The sequence below is a fragment of the Amia ocellicauda genome, chromosome 17, assembly GCF_036373705.1.
Source record: "Amia ocellicauda isolate fAmiCal2 chromosome 17, fAmiCal2.hap1, whole genome shotgun sequence".
NCBI lineage: Eukaryota > Metazoa > Chordata > Actinopteri > Amiiformes > Amiidae > Amia > Amia ocellicauda.
In genome coordinates, this window is record NC_089866.1 from 449,932 (window position 1) to 476,177 (window position 26,246).

At 48.4% G+C, this 26,246-nt stretch overlaps 1 protein-coding gene across 1 annotated transcript in view; it reads left to right on the forward strand.

Annotated features, from left to right (window-relative positions):
* Window positions 1-759: 759 nt before the first annotated feature.
* LOC136713119 (guanine nucleotide-binding protein subunit alpha-12) overlaps window positions 760-26,246 on the forward strand; it is a 40,189-nt gene continuing 14,702 nt past the window's right edge. The window contains exons 1-2 of the mRNA XM_066690086.1: window positions 760-1,596; window positions 13,311-13,526. Coding sequence (XP_066546183.1) covers window positions 1,279-1,596; window positions 13,311-13,526 — 534 coding nt within the window. The 5' untranslated portion in view covers window positions 760-1,278. The remainder of the gene's footprint in view (window positions 1,597-13,310; window positions 13,527-26,246) is intronic.

A 26,246-nucleotide genomic window follows, 5' to 3' on the forward strand; every position in this document is an offset into this window, starting at 1 on the left:
AATGTAGAAATGGTTGGGAAACAAACTGTAAACGGAAAGGCTGTACATCAGAGGAAGAGGAGGAAGAGGAAGGAGAAGCCTTGTACCCAAACTGCACAGAGCTGTCAATCGTGTCATGATACTCTTAATGAGGTTCAGGGTCCTGACTCAGAATAGAAGAAAGTTAATTCGCCGCATCAGTTAATACAGTTTAATATGCACTCCTGAGTCCATTCCTCATACTCGAGTGCACTGTCCACAGCCGCAGCCGCAGGTCTGTGTCTGGAGTCCCTGCCTTCACTGCCCATCGGCTCCTCAGGTGTGTGTGTGTGTGTGTGTGTGTGTGTGTGTGTGTGTGTGTGTGTGTGTGTGTGTGTGTGTGTGTGTGTGTGTGTGTGTGTGTGTGTGTGTGTGTGTGTGTGTGTGAGAAACTGTTAAGATGGCGATGGGCCGGACACATTGCAAGACGAACAGATGGACAAAGTAAATTATTTAATTGATCCCCGGGGATGAATAAGACCTAGAAGTCGAGCACATGAAGATGAATTGACACTCTTTACATGCGTGACGTGGAGAAGAGAAGCTGTGGACACATGCTGCGGGGGCTTCACCCCACATGGGCTGACGGCGATGATAGGTCCACCCAACGAACCCCAATGTCCCGAACTCAACCCGCCCCCCGAGGCCTGGCCGGCAGCGGCGCCCCCTAGCGGCGCTTCCCAGAGGTGCGTCTGCAGCGCCGACAGTGGCCGGGCTGGAGGAGGAGGAGGAGCGGGACGGATCCACCCGAGACTGCGCCCTGTGTGTCACATTTCACCGGGACTGCTGCTGTCCGGCTGTGGGAGCAGCGCGCATCCACTGCACGGCTTGTTTGATTTGTTTCAGTTGTTTGGTAAACTTTTGAAAAGCACTGTGTGTGTTTGCTTTCATATTTTTCCCACTTTGGACTGATTTATATCTGTAGCATCGGCTGGATCTGAGGTTTCTATTCCTCCAAGAGCTGGCGCCTCTTGATCTGTTCACTGAGCCGCTGAACCCATGCCAGTCCCGGCGACAGTAGCGATGCTGCCCGCTGCTTCTGAGCTCCCTGCCGCTCCGGAGCGCCGACGCCGATGTTGCTGACTGTCTGCGGGCGAGTTCAGTGTGAGAGTCGCCGCTCGGGTCGCTCTGTTCTGGGGGAAGCGAGCTGATTTCCTCCGTCTCAAAGCCCTCACCGCGCCGATGTAGATGCGATCCGCTGCGAAGGGACCACTAAGGAAAGTCCTCTAGACCCGTGTGTCCTCTAGACTTGAGGCGACCATGTCCGGCGTGGTGCGCACCCTGAGCCGCTGCCTGCTGCCCGCGGAAGCCAGCCGGGAGCGGAGCGGCAGCAAGGAGCGCAGCCGGGACCGGGACGCCAACCAGGAGCGGGAGGCGAGGCGCCGCAGCCGGGAGATCGACTCTATGCTGGCCCGTGAGAGGCGCTCCATCCGCCGCCTGGTCAAGATCCTGCTCCTGGGGGCCGGGGAGAGTGGGAAGTCCACTTTCCTGAAGCAGATGCGGATTATCCACGGCAAGGAGTTCGACCAGAAAGCGCTGCTGGACTTCCGAGATACCATCTTCGAGAACATCATCAAGGTAATTCATGGCAAAGCACAGTTTAGCCATTTGACTGTGTGGTAAGTAAATCAACTCTTAGAGGTCAGGAAGTCTGACCCGTGTTTCACAGACCTTCCACTAATGAAATATGTCCTTTGGGTGCCGGACCTGGCTGTTTCCCATTGTAGGTGCTAGCTTCATACACGGCCTTATTAACGCCCAGAGCTGTACATGTTTGAAATGTTGTAATTCAGCTGATTGTGTGTTTCATATGTCAGGGCTCGGGTCAGTGTTGAGCATTGTGTTGAGTGTGTGTGTGTCCAGGCTCAGGTCAGTGTTGAGCATTGTGTTGAGTGTGTGTGTGTCCAGGCTCAGGTCAGTGTTGAGCATTGTGTTGAGTGTGTGTGTGTCCAGGCTCAGGTCAGTGTTGAGCATTGTGTTGAGTGTGTGTGTGTCCAGGCTCAGGTCAGTGTTGAGCATTGTGTTGAGTGTGTGTGTGTCCAGGCTCAGGTCAGTGTTGAGCATTGTGTTGAGTGTGTGTGTGTCCAGGCTCAGGTCAGTGTTGAGCATTGTGTTGAGTGTGTGTGTGTCCAGGCTCAGGTCAGTGTTGAGCATTGTGTTGAGTGTGTGTGTGTCCAGGCTCAGGTCAGTGTTGAGCATTGTGTTGAGTGTGTGTGTGTCCAGGTTGTGTGTAGAAGACTGGTTTTGATTGACAGACTCAGCCAGCAGCCAGCGATTGTCTCCGGGGATTGTGGCAGGAAGCGTTTTAATCAACGTTGACGGAACAACCAAAGCCCTGTAAGATGTGGTTAAAGGCCCAGGAGTTTGTTCAGTACAAATCTTTACACAACTTTTTTCCCCCCACCGTGTTTAAAAAAATCTTCTCATGACACGGAAATTGACTCAACACTCACACTGTTTACCAGGAGCGCAATCTGGTTTGGGTTTCACTGAGCGATGCAGATTGGACCTGTATGATCAACACATTTGAAAACATCTTTAAATGACACTGTGTACACATTGCCACAGACCTATGATAAGAAATGTGTAGCTCTGCACTTATTAGTGTCTTTAAAAGTAGCAAAACCTTTCTTTAGAGTTACATTTATTTAATTCCTGACAGATTGAAATGGGTTATAGATATCCACTGTCCTCCCCAAACAAAAACATTAGCAGCACTTTAAAGCAATTGCTGCTCTGTACCTCTATACCAGCGCCTGGAGCTCTATTTTGGTTTTCCATTAACTTCAGATATTTATGAAGGTTGTTCATTAACGATATATATGCATTTATCATTCCAACCAAACTCCCAGTGACTTTACGAATACTTTTAACTCGTTCAGCCGCTGTTAGGAGACCCCTGTACAAGACTAGGGATCGTGGTTTCCCAGGACTAGGACTTCAGACGCCGGTGCAGAGCGGAGAAGCTCTGCGGTACGGCTGTGGTTTTGTTCAAAAAGGCTATAAACCATCTTGGCATCTGTTAGGGGGCTGTAGGATTAAAGGCTCCCGGTCAGGGGGTCTTTCCTCTCATCTCACTGTGATCTCCACAAGGACCCAAATCTCAGTATTTCACCTCCACAGTGAGGACCCACAAACACATGCTGAGAGACCTACGCGCAGGGCTTTTCCTGGGGCAGAAACCGGGTTATTTAGTGACAGGAAATACCCCTTTTATTTAGAACATAAACACACACAAAGCCGCTCTTCAGAACGGTCAGTGGTACAATCCCTGTCTTTCGGTCTGTTTAAGATATGAAGGAGGATAAGATCAGGGCCGAGCTGCTGTCTGCCTGTGTGGGGAGGGGGTGCACTGGTTACCGCAGGCCGAGGACAGAGAGCCGGGCACCGAGGTCTGATGTACACGAGTCGGTACAGTTATGCAATCCATTAAATTGGCGATAACTGTGAAAGATAATCCACACTCACAAAGCCACGTAAAGAAGCCAAAACATTGTATTTGTGAGTCTGTAGACAGAAAGGGGACACATGAAAAAGATCAAATATAAAGAGACTGTATATAGACCTTGTTTTTCTTAAGGCTTTTATTTTTTTCATGTCAGCAGCGCAGTACTATATCTGCCCCGTCTTAATAAGCAGTTTGTGTAGCTTCAATGTGTCCTGCACACAGCTGGAGTAACCATTTTAAAGTCAGTCATATTTTCGTCCCAGAGTTATAATTTGAAGTGGCATTAAAGGGCGAAAGTTGAAGCTCTGAGCGGCTCACTCTGCTAACCTCCGTGGCGTATCTGGACGTATCATCAAGCGATTATTTGTGGCCAGCGCACATTGTAATAATGCCAGAGCGAGGTCACACAGAGGTGTTTTATGTCCTGTTTACGGATCGCTCTCCACAGCCTATGCAGAGAGAAATCCTTTTTTCTTATAAAGCAAAATCTACAGTCAAAATGAAAGCGAGGCTTAATCCACAGAAGTTAGCCCTCAGTGACTGTGACTCTGGTTCTCGAGAGACTGTGGATTGAACGGTGCTGGATTGCTTTTGGCACCTTTCGTTTTCATCCAGTAATCAAGCCTGTTCTTCTGATTCGGTGTGAGAGGAGTGAATCCAGCGCCAGGCCGTCTCCGGGAGGTGACATAACAATCTCATACTATATGAAGAAGGCTTCTGAGTCGCGCTGGTCGTGCACACACTCGAGTTTCTCTCTGTGCGTCCAGGTGTGAGGGAGGCAGGGCAGTTTCTGGCAGGACTCATGGTCTCTGACCCTGCAGTGCAGGCAGGACTGACGGAGACTGTGATCAGTGCCCGTGTGCTGACATTGGCCTTGGACTCACGAGGGCATTGGTTGGGGGCAGCAACGTCTTTCAGGTGGTTTTGAAAAACATCCCCACAGATTTGTCAGCGTGTTCTGATTGGCTCATGCATGTGCAGTGCGGCTGGCGTTGAGGGCTGGTTGTGTTAGAGAGATCCCAGCCACGTACGCAACAGCACCGGCGTTGACCCGTTTCATGCTCTGGTGTCCTGTGTCAGGAGAAGTACAGGCGACTCCTCACCGTAACTCATTTGAATATGTGATTTTCCATGATTGTCTCTGTATGAAAAAAGCGATCTGTTGAAGATAAATCGCATTTCACTTCCCATATGTCTGAATTTTACTGTTTACATTTCCTTTCCCAGCATTGTTGTCCTCTCGCTTGTCCACTAATGACACAACCCCCCCTGGCAGGAAAGCAGAAATGACATTGCTATCACAATGAAGACATTTAACGCGGCCACGACTGATAACGTCCCTTAAACAAACAAAATGAACTCTGGACTCCTTGGCTGCTGCCTGAGGAAGTGATCTTCACAACACGACCCGAAGAGCCGTCCTACACTGCGGGAGGAGGACTTCCTGCATTACGTGATTTCATCTGAACTTGATCTAATGTCCGAGTTAAATTTAGAAGAATGATTTTGCCTCGTAACCGGGGGTCTGTTTCCAGTCCCATTATGTGTGAGAAGATAAACACGTTTAATTAAGGGCCCTGGAAGTGCGATGCCCCTTGTTTCATGCGTGTTAACACGGCCTGATTAGAGATGGATGTCCCTGCCGAGGCCTCTCTGTGGCTCATCTGCAGTCAGAAGTGTTTGGTCTGCCGTGGCAGGGGGGGCACGTTTATGTCCTCTGCCTGCTCCAGACCCCCGGCTCTGTCTTTCAGCTGTGTTGCAGTGCTTCTCCCACCCCCGCCACTCCTTCACAAACTTTACAGGGACAGAAATATCTGAATCTCCGCAGTCAAGTCCCAGTGTTGCCACTTCCCCCCGCGGACCGTCCCTATTGTGTTGGGACAATGCTGCAGGAAAGTGACAGCCCCTCTGAGCAGGTGGTCTCTAATTCCAAAGGTATTAAAAGCCTTTTCAGCTGAATGGGGAGCGGAAGAGAGAGGCCGTCCAGAGCAGACCGCCCCGTCTCTGTTCTTCCTCCTCCGCTTTCTCCTGGCAGGTCACTTTCGCCTGCCTTGCCTGCCTGTCCCGTCTCTGCAGATAAACGTTACGTTTCTTTATTTTTTCGTACCCTTTGTCCTCACAGAAAGAAGCCCATATATTGCATAGAGAAGATAAAGCACATTACTTCACTGTAACAAGTACAGATAACGACAGACTTTGGATTCACACATTCACTCTTTGGTTTAAGTAGCTCGTTTTTATAAGATCACTTGGTTAAACATCTCTGCTGCGTGTTTAGTGCTCTTCTGGCCGAGTGCCGGCAGCGGCGGTCCTGACCAGTATCTCCGAGAGATGGAAGCAGTGGGAATGGGGTGGATATCTGTGACACCGGCTCGTGGCTTTTGAGAAGTGTCAGAGCTTTTGCTGTTGCCAGGTAAAAACACAACACAGTTAGGTTGATTCTCCAGAATGTCCCACAAGGGAAGAGTCTGTTACCCAGTGAGTTGAGTGAAGTTGTGGCATTTTGGTGCAGCCCAGTTCCTCCCGTGTCTGCTCTGCACTTGCTAATGAGTTGGGTTCTGATTTGGGACCCTGGGCTCGAGCCTCCAGTCACACAGAGGCAGGATTAGAGGCTTCTTGGGTTTCCTTCCCAGATGTTGGGTGTATTGTTTTAGAGGAGGCCTCCTGTGGCTCGACCCCTTCATAAATCTGGGACCTGCAGAGCTGCTATAGACTTGGAAATGAAGATCTGCTCCTCGTGTCGATCGCCCTGTTTAAGGGAAATCGCGGGTTTCTGCAGTAACATGCAAACACACAAACGGAGACACTGACAGGATGTTAATTCCAAGCCTGACAATCTCCCACCTCTGACAACATCTTGCGCAAATATTACCGATTTGTGAGAGAGGATGTGTTGCCTGTTGCACTGCAGAACCCAGATCGACGCTCAGAACCAGGCCTGTGAGAGACTCTCGCAGACAGGAAGTGACCTGTGACAGCACCTGGGTTTGTTGCAGTATCCCACATAGTGCGTCGCTGCCGAGTCATCCGTATCGCAGTGTGAGTCAGAGGAGAGGGAAGGCAACGTAGTTGAGCTCAGACTCCAGCAGCGCCGGCACTGCTCCCCCTCGGCTGCGCTTCAAAGCCCCATCCTCCATTTTGCAGAGGTCAGGCATGAAGTCTCGCTCTGAGTCACTCTGCTCTCACTCCTTTTCAGTCAGATGTGCCGCTCTGTTGGTCGGGCCTCCCCTCGCTCTCTCAGGTCCAGTCCCGGCAGACTCCGTACGCATGTGTCCTCCCCTGTCCCTGTGATGTACGGGCGTGCAGACACGGCACTGACATGGACACTGGGGCATGTGCAGATTGCACCGCGGACGCTGCATGGGCAAACCAAGCATGGCTTCCTCACAGATCACGTTCCCAGGCTGTTCGAGTGGGGTTACAGTGCGGTCAGGGCGATGGCTGTGTGTCACAGTCTGGTTTGTGTGTCACAGTTTGGATGAACAATATGTAATTGAGTGCGTATATGCTGTAGTATGTTGTGCAGTGGTGTCCTTCTTCTCAGGCCAGTCCCCATGCCTAATTTCTTTGGCATTCACAGATTCGGACTCATTTATAATCAAGCTTGGGTCTCGATCACTGGAAGGAACTGTTCTGTTTGTGTTTTTCCATAAATAAATTTCCCAAAACTCTCCGCAGTAGTGCTGTTATATGGCACTGCGTGGCATTAAGTGTAACTGTCTGATAACTCCGTGAAACTGGCTGTTAGCTCAAGCCGCAGGTGCAGCAGAGAGTGAACGTCTATTTGTTTGCCAGGTAACACAGGTCACTGGCACGGTGCCGGTCCGGAGTCAATAGAGGGCCGAGTGAACGGGTTGTGTTTAAACAGTCGTTTGTGTTCCTCCACGATGAGTCCAGTGTAAACATTGTAGCAGCCGGAAGACTGCTTTATTTGATATAGTGCAGAATAAAAGAAAACTGTCAACAAATCAAGATCAAGTTTAGGAAAACATGTTGTGATGAGAGGCCTCAAATCTGCCTGTTCTGCCTATATTTTTAAGTTTTAAACCAAATTTGTGAAAAGCTTAACCGGGATTATATCCTGTGGGAAATGTAACTTGTCCGAGGTTTGCATTGTTGTTTTTTTATAGCTAAATGAATCCTTTGTGCCTCAGTGAGTATTAATCGGTGGAGGAGCGTGATTGTGTTAAATAAAGCCAGCATTGTTTTGTAAAGTGCAGAGATGTGTCTAGTGTGTAATTGTATTTGTGAGTGTCTGTCACTGCTGGTGACTTTAAGGCTCCGGACACCGCAGCTGTGAGACCCGGAGAGCCATGCTGGTCACTCGGGAGCTTCACGATCCGCCCGCCGTGTTGTCAGGATGAGTTGTGTGCCGTGACTCTCTCGGGCAGCTGTTCATAGTTTATCAAAGAGCATTATTTTGACGAGTTTGCAGGTTTTAACTCACTGAGTAGTATCAGACTCTACATCTTGGAAAGTAAAGCGGAAGGGTTTTTACATCCCTAGTATTGCGTTGTGCTTAAAAAACATAAAACATTAATGGCAATCAGACGGTAGAACAGTCTTATTTAGTCACCAAACTCCTCCAAACCCAGGGCGCCTGTCTTTACTGTCCAAGGAAACACCAAAGTTTCTAAACTGCTACTGAGGCTGTTGAACAGCATGATCAGAGGTCAGGGGGTCAGAGTTCAGCAGATAGACCACTTGTTAAATTGATCTGGTTGAGATAGCATTGTTTGGGTAAAAAAATAGCGATAAGAACAATACTTGTACATTAACAGTATTTTTAAAGCCTTTCTGGATAACAAAGGATTTTAGTGGAGACGGTATCTTTAAAACAGAAGTGATCTCAGGCAATCCTCTGAATTATTGACCAGGATTCCTCACTGCCAGCCCAGAGCCGGGCGTCTCAGCTTGTGCTCACCGTCCGCCCCTGTTCAGGCCGTGTAGGATGCTCGTGCGGTCGTTTGAGAGAGGAGAAGGAACTCCTATGCAAATGCACACCGAATGTGAGGAACTTGTCAATTAAAATATCGTAGATGGGGGGGTTAGATCTCGCTCTCTGACTCAAAACAACAAAAACTCGGTAGCTTAGCTTGGTATTGGTTTTAAGGCACACAACCCTCTGTATGCGTTTGTCCTTTAGTTTCACATTTATCCTTCATTAAATATTTGTTTTGTGTGTCATAACTGCTGATGACATGGCTGTGCAGACAGAGCTGCTGCCTGTGAGACTCGGGTCCACATCAGACGAGCTCAGGGAAATGTCACAGAAAACAAATGCGTGCAACGAGAGAATTTTTCTGCCTCCAGGCTTTCGTGAGAGATCGTGCCGAGTGTGTTATCTTCGGAGACGAACGTAAGCAAAAGACAGTTGTGTTAACGCAGCCTCGCTCTGCGTGCGGAGGCTGTAAACCCTGCAGGAGCTGTCGGGCTCCTGCACATCGGTGCCAGGGCGACGGACAGGTAGCACGTGCTGGTAATCGCGGGGCATGATCCGATCCACAGAAACACACAGGGCGCTCCAGGGTTTGTGAAATCTGCGTCTCCAGAGAACACTGCAAAATGTTTGTGTTTGTTTTGTTTCTTAAGTTGTGTAATCCAAAACTGGACAATTTAATTACTGGAATGAAGTTAAAAATGTGCAGTTAGTTCATTACAGTTCATAAAATGTGATAAGTAAAAGTCAGGTTTGTGACTCCTCATATAGGAAGGTTGTGTTTTTTGGAATTCCTGAACCCTATTTATCTCATGCTGTTTATGTTATTTAGTGAAGTGCTCCTGAGCCAAAAGGAGTTCATCATCTTGTGAACGTGCAGTATAGTCTGTCTTTTGTGGAGTATGTTGCACACAAGTACGGACCAGCTGGCGGCACAGGTGGCCCAGAGAACTGACCCCAGCTCAGTGGATGAAGTCCTGCTGGACAGCTGAACACGGAGTAATCAATCCCACTGATGGAATCAATCACTTTCTCGGTGGCAAGACTGCGTACAGTGTGTCGGGATGGGTTTCTGTTTTCCACTCCCTTATCTCTCCATCCCCCCACATGCCTTCAAATGGCGTTCAAACTGCACACTGCGCCCCACAGTGAGGAGTGTTTATGAGCAGCGCTGGACCTCCGGTCGGGTCAGCAGATCGGGAGTAAACTGTGTTGCAAGCGCAGTGGGCGGATTTGGAGATAGACGCCACTGAAGAAGCCAACGTGAGTCAGAGCGAATAATCCAGACATTGGGAATCCATTCACTTAGCAAAAACTACCTCATCAGGGGAAATAAAATTAGTCATCTAATACATCCATGTATTTGTTTTTAATTTTTACAACAACAGCACTTGATATGGTTTTACTATTGACTAAGAACGAGCAACATCTGGCAAACAAAAAGCTGCCTTCAGGCCCTCGAATCAGCAGCTGTTTGATTGGCTTGCAAGCCCGTTTTAACTCCTTGAACCTTTGAAAATGTTTATTTTAGCCCTTCGTTTTCTTGGTGTTGATTGGAAAAAAAAAGAAACAAACCAAAACATGATCTGTGTGAAAAGTGTGATTGTTATTCCTCCTCAACAGAACATTATCCAGAGTTTGGCAAGCCTCGGAGTTTGTCAGCAAGTTTTAATCTCCAGTTCCTGCCACAGGGGGGAGAGGAAATGGTTAAACGCTGACACTGTTACCGAGAGCTTCGGCTCTTTGCCCACAAATTAAAACTGAAACTTGTCATCCTGGGCAGGGCAACCTGCTCTGCTGCCTGGAGCCGCCCCGGACCCGTTGAGGCAGACTGTACAGGGTCTGCAGGTTTCACGGGCAACTGTGCTTCGCTTACGGATGTGTAACAGATGTTGTTGTTATTGTTGTTGTTGTTGTTATTATTACTATTTTTTCTTAGCAGATGCCCTTACCCAGGTCGATTTAGTTTTCATAGAGATCTAAAGATCTAGATTTCACTGGAAACGCAGACCCTGTCCCATGTGGTTGGGGGACGGCCCTGTCCGTCATGTCTGTCCTAAGAGCAGCTTCCCTGCCAGTAATGCAGATCTCCTTAAAGGTTTAGACTGAAACCTTGAGTGCTGGCTTGAAGTATTCATTAACACTGTTTGCATGAAGCCCAAAACCAACTGTTCAAAAATATGCAGATTAATCCTGTAACCCTTAAGTGGCGATCGGTAACGGTCAGGTCATTTGAGCGACTTTTAACTGCTGAAGGGAGATTCATCCACAGTCCTCTACATACTTTATCCATTTACTTACACGTCTGCATCGTCCTCTGAGTTGATCCAATAAGGGAGCAGGCAGGGAGAGGGTTCCCTCGGCTGCCCGTGAACACAGACGGGGTTCAGGACCGAAGGGGAGTGGGTGCCAGCCAGGGCTCGGGTCGCTCTGGCAGGCAGGGCTGGGGGGGGGGTCTGAGATGACCCAGCCATGGACCCCCGGGGAGACGCATGCCTTCTCTGCACAGGAAGTGCTGTCTGTTCCCAGAAAGCGCCATACGGAAGTGGGTGAGAGGTCAGGCCTGGTCTGCATGGGCCACAGCTCTGCGGAGGGAGGGTGGGGGTAGGGGTGGTGGTCAGGGTTGCGGCTGGCCTGAGACCAGACGCAACCCTGGAGGAAGAAGAGGAGGAGGAAGAGGAGGTGACAGCAAACCATAGGAAGGTCCCTCGGGTTTCTGAGCAGTTTGACAAGTTTGTAAAGGCGCTGGGTTGGGAGGCGCTTCACAGCCTAATTAAATATGGGGGGGGGGGGGGGATTTTATATGTACATAAATACTTCTTGGAGTCTGTTTGCTTTCTGTACAATTATCATAATAACTCTTAAGCAAAAACTGACCATAAATCTTAAGATTTGCTGATGTAAAACATTGTCTCAGCAGGGAAATCATTCTGGAGAGTTTTTGGGGCTTTTAGTGGTGATGGGGGTTAGAGAGAGAGGGGGAGATAGGGGGAGGGATGGAGAGAGAGGGGGAGTGTGGAACAGAACCCTTGAACCTTAGAAGATATATTTGCAGCCAAAAGCACTTACATAATCTCCCACTATCTGCTGGGCTCTGTGCGCTGGTGGTAGTTGACGAGAGGCTGTGATGGCTGCTGTGTTCACAGCGACTCTGTTCTATAGGCTGTTTATTAAACCTGGGTCTCAGCATGAGAACATGTTCCCGGACTGACGTGCTGGCGGTCTTTGTTTCGTTTTCTTCCTTGTGGTCCTTCAGAGCCGCAGTGTCGGATCGGTGCTGTGTGGAGTCATTGGTCATGGATCACGTTAAGCATCGCTGTTCTTCCGAGCCCCTGACGAAATAAAGATTTGTACTGGTTTAAAAATAGGCCGAGACACTTAAACCCTGCCAGTCAGTTTTCTATGTTAGGACAAAATGCAAAATTGTCGATGTTTTATGGCTCTGAGACTTCGAACTCGCCGGTCAGTCCCACGGGAACTACTTAACTGTGACAATGTGAATGTCTTTGAAACTGGAATTTTATCTTGCGCCCCGGTCCAGGGTTTCAGAGCCACAGCTGGGAACAAAAACACAGCTGAGACAGATGTGCATGATCAGGCTGGTGTCAAACAGACTTTGATTGAAGGCTGTCAGTCCCCGGGGTTTGTGTTCTGCTGGTCCCTTCAGGTAGTGTTTGAAGGCAGTGTTCCCACTGGGCGACACATGACTGACCCGGCTCACTCGCGCTGCGGGTTTTCAGTGTAATAGTTGACGTATTAAAGTTTGGGGGGGTTGACCAGCGCCAGTGATCTTCCATGCTGTTGGTTCAGCGAGGTGTTGTCAGGAGGGACTCCAGGGGTCTTGAGGAGGCCCAGGCCACCACAGAGACTCAACCGCGGAAGATTTCTGGGGGTGGAGGGGAAAGTGTAGTTTTACAGCTGTCCAGGAAGCGGTTGAACCAGCTGTGTTATCGGGGCTCCTCGGTCTGGCTTTTCGGGTTTAGTTTGAAAGAGCTCCCTCTCTTCACATGCAGATCGGACCAGAGCGCCTGGTGCCAGGAGCGTTTGTGACGGCTGGCCTGCGCACGGCAGCTCTCCCTGGCGGGTCTCTGCTGGCGGGGGCTGATGGCACCACAGGCCATACAGAGCCCCCCCGTCCCCGCCGTGGGCTCCTGCCTTTGTAAGAAGCAAAACGCAAGACGGCGGCGTCTCCCTGCTCTTTCTAACGATCCTGAATCAACACAAAAAAGTTTATTTAAATATAGTTTATTAACTTGCTGCTTTTTCATTAATTTTTTTTTTGGTTTTATTATTTTTATAATCAGTAGCTACAAGCTTTTGCAGCGTAACTATAAACATTGACTTTCATTTACCAGCTTATAAAAAATGCAAGACGTCTCTCTTTAATGGCTGTGTGTGAACGTCTGTTGTGGTTTTCTGTGACTCCCGGCCCTCTCTGTGAGCCCAGACTGCATGTGACAGCAGTGCGAGTCATGTGCCTAATTAAGGTGCTCTGAGATTAGACTGTGTGTTATTGGACGTGACTATCAACAGGATTGCCAAAATGACTCGGACTTCACTGGAAATGCCTTTTATTGATGTGTATTTTGAAATGGTGGGACACAGGCTGTGACTTGTATTGTAGTAGATCAGCATTAGTTATATCTGGTTCTCTGTTTATATCTGACCAGGTACCCGTTTTCAACTTGTTCCTTGTGGGGCAATAGAGACGCACTGCACCCAAACAACCGAGGAACATTCAACATTCAACATTAAACGGAATTAGCCATTGCTTGTGGTTAAAGCAGGGAAATCACTTTTATCCGTGCTTGTGTGCTTTGGGGCATCGGCTTCAACTGACATTCATGTCTCCCGATTGTAAAGCCTTGCGTGTCACTCACACGCTGCTGTGCTTTGTGTCCGCAGGGCATGCGGGTGCTGGTGGACGCCCGTGACAAGCTGGGCATCGCCTGGCAGAACACGGAGAACGAGAAGCACGGCATGTTCGTCATGGCGTTCGAGAACAAGGCTGGCGTGCCCGTGGAGCCCTGCACCTTCCAGCTGTACGTGCCGGCGCTGCGGGGGCTGTGGGCCGACTCCGGGATCCAGGAGGCATACGGGCGGCGCAGCGAGTTCCAGCTGGTGAGTCGGGTGAGCGGGCCCCGTGTGCCGCAGAGAGCTGAGCGCCTCCACCGCCGCTCGGGAGGATGTGTGTCTCTGTAGCGTGCAGCCTTCATTCATGTCCTACAATCAGACGCAGAGCACAGACCTTTCTGAATTATTATTAGTATTTGGAGCTGAGCATCCAGTCTTTGTATGCACCGTTTGAACTCTGCTGCTCTTTGTGTCTGTTGCGTGTGTGTCCTCCGTGTTTCTGTTTTGAGCCACTGCTGTCGATCTCTTTTTTTTTTCTAGTGTTGAAATTGAAGGTGTCTCTTGTGTTTGGGGGGGTTTGAGCACTTGGAAAGATGCAGCACAGATAAACTGGATCTGCAGAAAGGCTAAAAGTTCAAAAGAGTAATCGTTTACATGAATATTGATCACGGAGTGTGTGAGTGAAGGATATTTGCTGAGGCACGGGATCAGTGTGCTAAGGCCACCAGAGCAGTAAACAAAATGATGATGAGTCGAGGAGAAATAAAAGCATTAAAGACAAGAATGGAGTCGGGGGAATGGAGTCTCTTTAAAGAGATCCTCGTGATGTCGGGACGGGATGTGTCTGGGGTGGGGGGCTACAGCAGTGTGATGAGATGTGGAGTGTCTGGAGTTGGGCCACCTCATCAATGTTTAATCAGCCTGTCTGGGCTGTCTTTCGCGTGCAAATCTCCAAAGAATAGCACCAAGATCACACTCATAAAATATGAAGCAGCGGCATCGCCAACATTTCTAGGTTAGTGGCACAGAAGAATTGTAACCGAAAACATCAACTGGGGCAAATGCACTCGCCTCATTGCCACTGTGGGTATAGGGCATAGTGCTCATATTTGTGTTTGTATGTTTTCTGCTGTGTATAAGCAAGCAATGGTGTGTGTGTATGTGTGTGTCTCTCTCTCTCTGTCGGTGTGTGTGTCTGTGTGTTTGTGACTTCAGTCCGTTCACCGAGACAATGGGCTGCAATGTGACGCAATCCTGTCTGGCTGTACTGAGAGCAGAAGGGAACGCTGTGTATGAGAGGCTTGTGGTTCTGTTTAGGAGGAATTAATTGGGGATATAATTGTGAAAACCGAAGCATTAGAAGGGAAAGAAAAGGGGGTTTTCAGTCGTCTGAACCAATCGTTGGCTCCTGGCTGAGCAGACACTGTGGGCCCTGATTGCTCTGCTTGGAAACGGCCTGTCTGACGACCCGGGGAGGGTTCATTGAGGGACTGATACACTGTCCTCTTGTGTGACTGCTGGTCCCTAATCGCCGGTTCCTGACCTGAATTTAGTTTATATGCATATCAAAGAGCGTCCGATGACAGTGTGTAATTCCTGAAGTAATCTGATTGCTCTGCAGGCTGCCGCACCAGTAATAATAGGAGGCCCGTGGTGCTGACGTGTTTGGAGAGCCTTCTGAGGAGCCTCCCTTTCACGGGACAGCCTAATTCCCCAATCGCGTACAGGATGTTACTCGCTGCTCATTATTCACTGCTCTCAAAACATGTGTGTGTCGCAGGCGTGTTGATTTGAACCATGGCATCCCTCTCTGAGCTCAGACCGAGCTGTGTATGCGTGTGTGAGAAACAGACGGACTGTTTACCATTTAATTTAATTCTGCTGGTAGTTAAATGCTGAAGTCATAATCTATTAAACTTCAGTGAGCAGACGCTGGTCCTCCGGCCTGCGTTTCTGGTTCAAACAGAATAATAAAAGCGCTATTAAAGTGTCTTATTACTATGCGCTGCACTCCACCGGCCTGGCATTGAGGACTCTGTCATTAGAACATAACTAGTGATGATGGAGCATTGCACAAAACCACAGCAACATTTAGCAAGTCATAATTAAGAGTCTTCAGAAAAATAAATATGTATGCACATATATATATATAGATGCAGTAGCGCAGCAGCACCGCTGTTACTCGGCTGCCCGGCCCTGTGGCGCGGCCCTGTGATTCAGGGACCTTCTGCAGCTCTGGGGAATTGAGAAGATGCAGCACTGAGGACTGCAATGGGCCACAGGGGGTTATAGGACAACAACCAAAGAGAGATGCACATTGTCCTCACACATGTAACACACGGCAGCGGCTCTGATGATGTCCCGTTCGTTTAAAGGACAGGCTTCTTACAAGTCTCGCCACCACGCTGCACGGCACTCCTGAGGGCTGTTGTTAATGATGTGCCAAATTCTCACCCCAAGATCTTTGTCTTTGGTGTTCACTGTAGTTCCCGCTCCTCCTGCCCCTGGGGCAGTTGAGTGGCTTTGCTGCAGTCGATGCTCTCGCTGCAGGAAGATCAGTTCGTTTCACAAACAGGCTGCACAGGATTTGGGGACGCTGTCAGACGAGAAAATAGACGCCACACCCTCGCCCTGCCCCCTGACACAGCTGGCTGGACCGCCTTCATCCTCTGGGGAGCCGCGGAGAAACGATTAATTGTGGTTTCTCATAATGTGAGGCTCTTGTCAGCTGGCTCCTGAAACGTACCAGGCAATTGTATGTCTCTCGCTACTGCAGCGGTTTCACAAAGAGGCGATTGTGGCCCAGCCCGGAGAGTCGGGTCATGCCAGAACATGAAATTCAGAGATGATCAGCTGCAACGCTTCTGAGCACCCTGCGCTTGGAGAGCGGCTGTGCCGAGCGGCTGTGCCGAGCTGCTGTGTCTCGCTGCCTGCGAGGTGTTTGTGAGATGGCTAATGCACATCCTGTTGTAATGAGGACAGCCTGGCGCTGGGCAGCCGCCATGCCAAGGATATTGACTTTGTAATCCATCTGTTGAGCGAAGAGAGACGCAAGAAAAATAAATTACCATACAAAGAAAAACACCAGTCTTGGAGAGTGATCGTTTTCTCCAGCACACACATTCTCTCTCTCTCTCTCTCATTTAGGGCCTTAGATTCGGGAAATAAACAGACTTGTGATTTATGAATGGTTCAGCACAGAGCTTTCTGAAGGTAAGAATCCCTGTATAGTCATTGTTATATGGGGAACTAAATGCAGGGATGGTTGTGTCATCAGAGCAGAAAGACTGACTGCAGAGGATTTTCAAAGACTGATACATCAACACTTATATCTTAATCACAGTGTACGATCAGGATGGCGATTTGCCTCCGCAAGGGAATGGGCTCATCAGACTATTGCATAGGAGGTGCCAAGAGGTACTGAGGGAGGCGCGCAGATTCCCCCAGGGTTATTCCCCCGGGGGCTCGTTTGTTTTGATGCTGCGTCGCTCTGGTTGCCACCTGGTTCCAGATGAACTAGTTTATCACTTGAATTCACACCGTTGCAGTCTGGCCACGTGGTCCGTTTGGCATTTCAGTGCAGTAATGGTTCTGCTGGGTCCCGTCGAAGTCTCTGTGAAATGTGGGCCTGGTGCTGATAGCAGATATACACACATCACAGCAGCAGCCCAAGCCTGTCCATACAATAAGTGAGGCTCGGTCCTGTTCCTGACTGCTACAGCTCTCTGTGCCGTGTTGTTCAGTGTGTGTAACGGCGATGCAATGGTTATCTGCCACAAAGGGCACACGGCTGGGCTCTGCATTCCCCATTCAGGGCTTTTTATTGCTGTAAAGGCCTGCCTGTATGGGAGCCCATTCAGCGCCCGGCGAGAGGGACGACTCCACAATGCGTGTATTATCTGTGTCTGGGTCTCTGTGTCTCTGTTTAACTCGCAGGAGCCCAGGGCCAGGGTGCCCAGCCTGTCCGAGCCCCTCGGAACAGCAGCTCCATTGTGTGGGACGTTCCCATTGTAGAGCCTCTGTCCCTGATGATGATGATGATTATTATTATTATTACAATTATTCAAAGCACAGCGAGTGCAGTTTGTGTGAAGAATTGTGCTAGAATATTTATATAATACTAGTGCACCTCTTTGTCAGGTTTGACCAGTTTTAATTAAGAGTAATTTCGTTTTCTTTTCTTCCCTGCTGTTCCGCGGTGCCGGGGCTCGGCTCTCGTAACTATTGGGTCGGGTCAGTGCGTGTCGTGGCGCCTGGGCCTTGGCTCTGTGCCGTGTGACTGTCGATCTCCGTGCTGATGTCAGGCCTGGCCAAGCAAGGGGAAGTACATGTGCCGGGTCGCCTCCTCTGCCCCCATCTGCCCAGGTTCGATAGGCTGAGTAGCAGAGCCCTGACCTGCCCCGTTGCCTCCATGTCGCCAGTGTTTGGATGTTCAGAGGTGAACACGTGCTCTCGGCCCATTACCACTAACGAGCTAATCGCTTCCAGACTCACCATGTTCTCCATATGCAATTCCCTGGCATGTTCATGTTCTGAGGATGTCCTGTTTTTAATTTAGGTCATTATTCCTTTATTCACAGTGTCATCAATAGGCTTGTGTTTCAGTCACAATGTGCTTTCTGCTCCTGCTGTGTAGCGCCTGAAACGGGCCGCCTCTGGTTCCTTATTCTTGCCATGGCTGCACAAAGGAGAAGCCGGGCTTGTTTTGTTTGTGTGTTTGTAAGCTGATGTGCATCGGCTCCCTGCTTTGGCATCTGAATGCTCTGTAATGACGTTCCCAAAGCACAGTGTGAAACGGCCATTAGCAATAAGTGACAGAGCGAGTTGCTTTTACTCCCCCCATTCAAACGCTGCTGAACGAACCCCTGGAAGTGAGGAGATTTAATACAGCAGGGCAGCAGGTGGGAGCTGAGCCTGCAGGGACGCACAGGAACACAGTGTCTGCTTACTGTGACTTCAGTAAAGACATGTAAGCCATGCACAGGCGATGTACCAGTTTCTGACCCTGCCCTCTCTGTGAGTGGAAGTGTCTGGTGTGGACCTTCAGACGCATCCCATTAACACAGGCCAGGATCACGGTGCTTTCCTAGGCTGCTTTAAAAGGCTTGAGTGGTTCTCTTATTTAGTGTTTGATTAAATATATATACTAGGGGCCAGGAGTGAGGGGGTAAGTGGTGACCCTGTCCCTCCCCACACTTGGAGCAGGACAGCGGGAGCAAGGCACCGTGTACGAGTCCCCGGAGAAGCCCTGCCGGCAGACGTCTGTTTTCTGTAAATGCACTGCGACCAGATTTGTGTTGCCTGTGGAGAACAGGGGCCTCTCAGGGTTTTTAGCTCTTGGCACCCATCTGTGTCTGTCTTCAGACAGCTCCTGTGAGTGTGAACCTGGTTTTAGTCCACTCCAAAGCTTCAGGAACCTAGAGGGTTCAAAGAGCTGGCCGAGACATGCGCTTGCATTAAGGACTGAGCTCATCCGCGTGTAACATGTCCGACTTGTGTTCCTCCGAACTCCCAGATGAGAGGTTGGCAGAGGGGACGAGTTCAGTTCAGACACAGAGACATGGCAGCACTCATAACAACAGGAGTCTCGTTAACTGTCTACTGCAGACAGGTTTTGAATGACATTAAAACTCTTGCAGATGCTGGGACAATCCTGGAGGCCCGGTGTCCTGCAGAATACTGCCCTGGCGTCCTGCAGTAGTGTACTAACACAGATGAGTCCTCGAGTTCATGGCAGCTGGCTTGTCTTCACGGCAGCGTTTCCCAGCTGAAAACCATAATTACACCGAGCTGAACTTGGGCTCCTGCCGTTTTATTCATATCGGCCTGAGCCATTTGATAATGACAGACTCTGGTGCCACGAGGCAATAATTAATCCAGATTTGAAATATAAACATGTGCATGTGATGACATGCTCAAATGAAAGTGTCTCAGTTTAGCAGTTTAGTTTTATTTAGTTTTTTTTTAATCACAAGTTTCATCTAGTCATCTTCCCAAACTGCAGTTGGTCAGTTGCTGATGGGACACGACACGCAGTTTTCAGTCATTTCACTGAAGTCTGTCATGCAGATATCAATAGTTATTATAGAGGATCTGAGTTGGTTCTTATCACTTGTGTCAGCAAAAGCCTTTATTGCATAAAAGCATCTGGCACACATTGCTCTGGCCTTGTAAACTAAACTGAAACTATTTGTAAAGATGCCAAGACTTGCCAAGACAGTGGAGATGTGTTTGTATCAGGTGCGGGATTTGAGGTGGATTAGCCTGGGAGGGGAGAGGGGGCGGAAAGACACACTTCCTTCCTGCCTGTTCCTTCCCAACTCGCAGCCAAGACTGCTGTCGGCTCTCGGTCGCGATTCCATCACATGTTTGCAGCTTAAGACTGAGAATTTAAAACCCGCTAACTGCACCACGCCGGAGAAAGGGCTTTTTCTAATTCATGAAGATCAGGAAATATTTTTATATTTATGTATCTGCGTTGTGTGGGATTCTTCGGTTTCCTGATTTGTGTAGGGCACTGGAATTCACACAACTGTACGACTGTGGAGAGGGAGAAAGAAGTTCAAGAGAAATAGCACAGCATTTAAAACAACAACACCAGAGGCCTTCCAGTCGTGGCTCTTCTGCCACTGTAGCCTCCAAGGATTGCTGTGAATGCGAGCGCAGGCGGGGGCCGCGCACAGCTGTAACTCATCTGCACATTCCCATCAGGAAGCACTGGCACAGGCCATGGGAAAGACCGGAGCGCCGCGCCGGACAACGCCAGCTTCCACCCAGCCGGGCAAAGTCGCAACCGGCGCTTCACTGTGTTTAAATAAACAGATATTATGTAAAATATGTTTCTCCTTGCAGACAAAATGATGCGTGTCCCTTCCTTCATTTATTTGAAGAACTAATGAACGTTTGACAAAGACCTTACTCCCCCACCCCCCCCAAAAAAAATACATCACTAAAATAATATATATATATATATACTAATGGATGCCACTAAAAATAACCCCATATTTGATGAGACAAACATATAATCTGATATACTGATGGTGGTATGGACACACTGTTTAGTGTTTAGTGTCCAGATCTGCAGGGACACACAGACACAAATGGGCTTCAAGGAATTCGAGACAGAAAACAGGAGACACTTCTTCACACAGAGAGGCGTCACAATCTGAACAAACTCCCCAGCGATGTGGCTGAAGAGACAATTTGGGAACATTCAAAAACAGACTGGATAGGATCCTTGGATCACTCGGTTATTAATGGACACCAAACGAGTGTAGCTGAGCACGATGGGGCGAATGGCCTCCTCTCGATTGCTTATGTCTTATTTTCTTATGTTGCCTCGTCTTGCTCACATGAATGAATCAGAGGGGGACAGAGAGAAGCTGTCTCCTTCTTTAACTCAGGCTTATAACAAGATGGCGTCAATCACAGTGCAGGTTCGGCTCTCCTAACGTTCCCGTGCTGCGGATCCTTGGTCTGTTGATCTCATTACCGGACACGAGGAACACCTGGGGCAGCGACTCCCATACGCCCTCGTCTAGACCCTTGAATCGGTCTAATCGGCTCCTGGGTGATTGTTTTAATTCTAGCAGAACTGCCTGACATTCGAAGTTTGATAAGTTTAAGGACAGATACTGAATGTTTCCCAACAGCGAGCCAAGAGATTAAAATTTACGGGAAACAACTCGGATCTCCAGCCTGATTGTCTCGATGTCTGCAGTGAAATGGGGAAAGGTGAACTGCAATCAAGACCTCTGCAATCAACAGCTGCAAGGACTATTTTTCTCTTCTTTCTGCGTTCTCCATCGCTGTACGTGCCGGGTGATCCCCCAGTCTTGTCGGGCCGGCGATGGTTTTCCTGTAGAGCAGACGTGTCAGAGTTTGGTCTTGTTCACATCCTGGGTTTGTGCTCCTGTCTCGGCTGATTGCTAGTGTTGACATCATTCTTAATGCCGAAACGTAAGAAATGGCTCATGAAAACAGGAGCAGATGGGGTTTTTGGTTGTCTGTTAAAAAGCTGCAGTAAAAGTTCACCCCTGGCCTTCAAGCTGAAGAGCTGAATTTTAAGGCCTCTGTAAAAATATCGGCGAAGACGTCTCGCACATTTATAATTATCAGAGATGAGTGAATAGTTCTTAGACAGAGGCGCTGGGGTTTCAGAGATCAAACTAATTAAGAACAATTTTACATGCCAAGTAAATTCTATCCATGTTTATTTTATCATTATTTTTAAAGCACAGTATCACATCGGCCAATTCTAATTGTATACAGTATGTTTTCAGTTTATTTTTTTGTTTTCAAATTAAAGTTTTAATAAGAAAATTTTACATGATGGATTAACTGTAAAATCCCCAGATGTTCAGATCGCGCTGGTTTACAATATGATGTGTATATATATTTAATCTGAATTAAGTCTCAGTTGAAACCGACAGAAACGGCGCTGCTTGCCCTGTCGAATTATCCTGACGCTGATTAATATACGAACACATCTGTGAGTAAGTGAATAAAACGGACTCGACCAAAATTAACACCAGTTGGCTTGTATTAAACCGCTTTGATCAGGTTAAAGGCATATACAAATTGCAGAAGATTTAAGCAGTTTGATCCATATTAAATTTCAAATGTAAGATCAAAACTTTTACGCTGAACTCCCAGTTTAGAAGTTAACCAGTTAAATTCGAAGCAGCTGTGCTGATTGCACCATGAAAAGAAACGCACAAAATAAATTGCAGCCATAAACCCGGCAATGCGTGTGCTTCCTTCTTATTACAAACTAATTTTTCCATAAATACTGCAGGACAGAAATTGAGTGTGACATTATTGTAATTCACTCTGAGCTTTATGGGTTTTTAAATAATACTTTCAAACCCTTGCCAGATTTCTGAATAAGGCTGTGATTATAGAGGAGGCTTATCTCTGGTGTCATTTGCAAAGAAACAAAATTGTGTTCCTATCTAAGTATGTATTTATATCTTCTATTATCGATCCACTGTGTTTAAGAGCTGGGAATCCACAGAGAGCCAGTTTGTGTTCACATGAGTCTTGGACAGATTCTTATTATGCAGTTGCTGTAGTGTTTATGCTCAGAAACAAATAATACCAGTCAGATGGCAGCCTTAAAGAGCTTGGCAGGTACTGTGTGTTTGTTTGTTCTCAAGCGCCTGTGGTTTGTTTTAATTTTTTCGGGGGGGGGGGGAGGGGGTTATTTTTTCATTGTTGATGGATTCGGCAGGTCGTTTACATCCTTGACAGCTTCACGACACCAACACTGGTCTTTCCAAAACCTGCACAGTCAGCACATGCACTTCTGTAAACACTGTGGACCCCCAGCTCCAACGGCACATGGATGATGTTCAGATCCCTGGGTGACTTCAGACCCTCCTGATCCCCGGCAATCTGGGCTTTAGCAAACCTTGTTCACTATCAATGTATGACGGTATCCAGTATTTTCACCAGAGATTTCTGGACTGTAAAGCCCAAACTGATCCTTGTAACAGCAGACCGTGCGTCTTATTGGAAACAGACGAGTCCTCAGCCGGGGCCGGCACATGGAGGGCATGGCCTGATGCTGCCGTCCTCCTCCTTCAATGGAGAGGGCCGTTTCTCTTTTCTTCAAGGCCTGAACTTCCAGCCTGCAAGAATCTGCTCAAGGTCACGGGGTTCTCCGAGTCCGTGCTCTGTGTGCGCAGGACATCGGTGGTATTCCTCAGGATCTAGTTTTTCTGTGTAGTAATTATGGGGCAGGGGCCGAGGGGCGTTCCTTCATACGGGTGACATCTGATCTCTTCGCAGTCAGACAGCTTGGGCTCTGCAGTTGAACTTGTCCTGTTGTGGATCAGTAGAAGACTATGCGTGAGTGTTGTAGAACCGTATAAGTCACCTTGAATAAAGCCCAAGAGTCAATAATAATAGCAGTAATCATACCAGAGCAACCTTGAGAGAACGTGTTGAGTCTGGGCTGGAGTTTCTGCTTTCTCAGCGTGTGTCGCACACAGGCCAGCATTGTGTAGCTGGCACTTACGTTTTCCTGACGCACACATTCAATTCAGTTCGTGTTCGATATGCATGCTTACACGTGTTGCCAGGCATGTATTGATCGTTTGGATGCGTGCCACTGTGCAACGCTGAGGAAGGTTAATGCATGAGGGAAACAAATGGCAGAGCATCACTGTCGTTGGCTTGTGTGTCCCTCTGGCTTTCCTCCTGCAATAGTGGAGCCAGACCTTCCTCTCGTTCACTGCTGAAGGCTTCCTTTTGTGCGCTGGGTCGGATTCATGGTGCGGGTCTGGTGTGATTTGGCTTTTCAGCTGTTCAGGGGGGAATGGTTTTGAAATCCCTGGTTTAAAGAGGAAATGAGGCAGCAAAAACTGCTGCACAGGCAGAGATGTTCAAACTCTTTCAAACCATGCCGTGCCATTAATCGCTGTTCATCAGTAGCAGGAGAATGTGTTGTGTGTTGGAGCGGCATCTTCAACCGATTCCAGCTGTACTGTTCTGTGCAGCAAACACAGGGGTTATGTGGAGATTCCTGTGTTTTAAATTATGTATTTATTTACTTATTTGAAGGTCTGTTAGAAGTTAAGCCGTCGCACAGCTGTCTTTGTTTAAAATGGACACAATTACCGTGTGAGAACGCACAGGAATAATCTTTAAAACTAAATCCATACATACACACAAGATGGAGGCGCTGGGCACAGAATTCACCGTTCATGTGGATTGGCGAGGTCGTGTGTGGCAGCTGGGGTTGTGTGAATAGTTACCTGACATGTTTTTAAAGCTTTGATGAATATTGAACACGGACCTGAACTGTAGCTGATCCTGTGCATCGAGTTCCTGCGGACAATACCTTTTCATGTCTGACTTGCTTGGTATTTATCCAAGGATAATTTCAGCCAGACTCTCTTTGTTTTTACATAACTGCGAAGTCGTAGCACAAATGCCATCTTTGCTGGGGGTTTTGTTTGGTTTGATTTTTTTTTTTTTACCAATAAATATTTACAGTTGCAGTGGAGCGGGCCACACATTGGACGATCAGTCAGTGGGCAGAACTGGGTTCAGGTGTTTAATGAGGACTGATGCTGAAGCACACAAAACTGATTTTGTAACTCAAGCTTTTTTGTTTTTAATAATTTAAAAACAAATCTGAAAAAAACATAAACATATAAATACCTCAATCACAGGAACAAGCAAGACACAAACAAGCACATTGTGCTCTCTCCTCTCTCCTCCACCCTCTCCTCTCTCCTCTCTCTCCCCTGCTCTCTCTCCCAGGCCTCTGTTTGGGGCTCTGTGCACTGGGACAGCAGTGGCCTTGAGAGCGCACTGATTGGGCAGCTCAGAGTGACTCAGCCGCTGGCTCTGCTCCAGGCCTGTTTATTTCGGCTCCCGGGGGCTCGTTAGGACTGAATACTATTTACCCCCCCTCTTCCGCCCCTGAACTGTACAGAGAGCAGAGAGGAAATGGAGACACTGTCAGCGGGAGACGAGGGCTGAGAGCCACCAAACTGAGTCCCCCCCCCCCGTCTCTCCAGAACCGTTGTCACACAAGCCGCCCACCACACCGACACGGTGCTTTCTCCAGACTCTGTGTGCATTTTGTTCCTATGTTAAGACGATTGAAATTCGTTATTTCTCCTTACAAGGCTAAGCGCAGTGCAGTTATAGGTTTTTCTCTCTCTGTTTCCTCCGGGGAACAGTTGCCTGCTGTCCTGTCATGAGTTTACAGTTATGTAACTGCAGCGGCGAAATGAGATGTGAAAACTGTTGCTCTTTCTTTTAATAAAAGTGAAGGACGACGAGAACAGGAGCAGGGTGTTAATGGAGGCCAGTAATGACACAGGGTGTGAAGTGAATCTGTGAGAAGTGCTTGTTGTGCACAACCAGACGTGACTGCATTAATAGAGAGACAACAATGTGCTGAAGACGGCATTCGGTGGCCCTTTGCCTTCTGTTCATTGCACTACTGCCAACTGTTCTTTTTTCTCTGAACATCCATTTTGTTTTCATCTGTCGTGAAAGTTTGGGTGGCTTCTTTGCCTGTCCAGAGACCAGAGATTTTAAAAGACTGAAGAGATTTACAGCTGTGAAATCTCCCTGCCGATGGGCTATTGAGGTTTGGTTAATTGATGATTGACTATCAACCATTAATGATGTAACATTTGTCATTATTTCCCAGCAAACCACAGTTCATTTAATCACCTTGAGCTGTATTTATTTATTTTTTATACTCCCAAGTGGCAGATGATGGGACTATGCCCTGGGCTGAGAACCCACCTAGAGATTAAGTGTGACCAGCAAGCTCACCTACTGCGCCGTGACGCTGGGCACAGGCAGGTTTGATCCTCACTGGCCCCGGGGTGATCCGCGGTACCCTGGTTTTCCTCTACCGTCCCTGGGCGCTCCCTCAGTGGGTCAGACAGTGGGGCTGTGTCCTGACGGCGGCGGGGGTCTCAGGGCGGATAATCCGTGATCTGAAGTACAGAAATTCAATGCAATCTACAATTGAACGGAATTGGCGTTACCGATCGGCACGCTCAACCGGTGAGAAACTGGAAACCCCAGATTGTGACGGGCTGAGTGGAGCTCACCGCTGCGATCCAAGAGGGAAGGAAAGCAGCACGAACCACTGGAGACGAGGCTGCGGAAAATATAGCAGCATGATCCCCCGTCAGCAGCTCATCAGTCGATTCCTGTGTTGTGTTTGGTCATTTCTGGCTGACAACAAATAATAATAACAGCGGCTGCAGGATGGCAGGATATTTATGGGCTGTACTTTAGCTTCACTGTTACTGGCCGAGTTTGTGTGGAGTAGATCAGGGAGTCCTCACAGAGGAGAGAGGGCAGCCGCGGCCGGAGCAGCGATGTGTGTCTTTGATTTTGATTTGAGGCGCTCTTGATGAGAGCCGGGGAGACATTCCTGGGGAAGTGGAGCATGTTTCTCCAGGGATCATCTCTCCATCTGCATCTCCTCAGCCTGCTTTACAATGC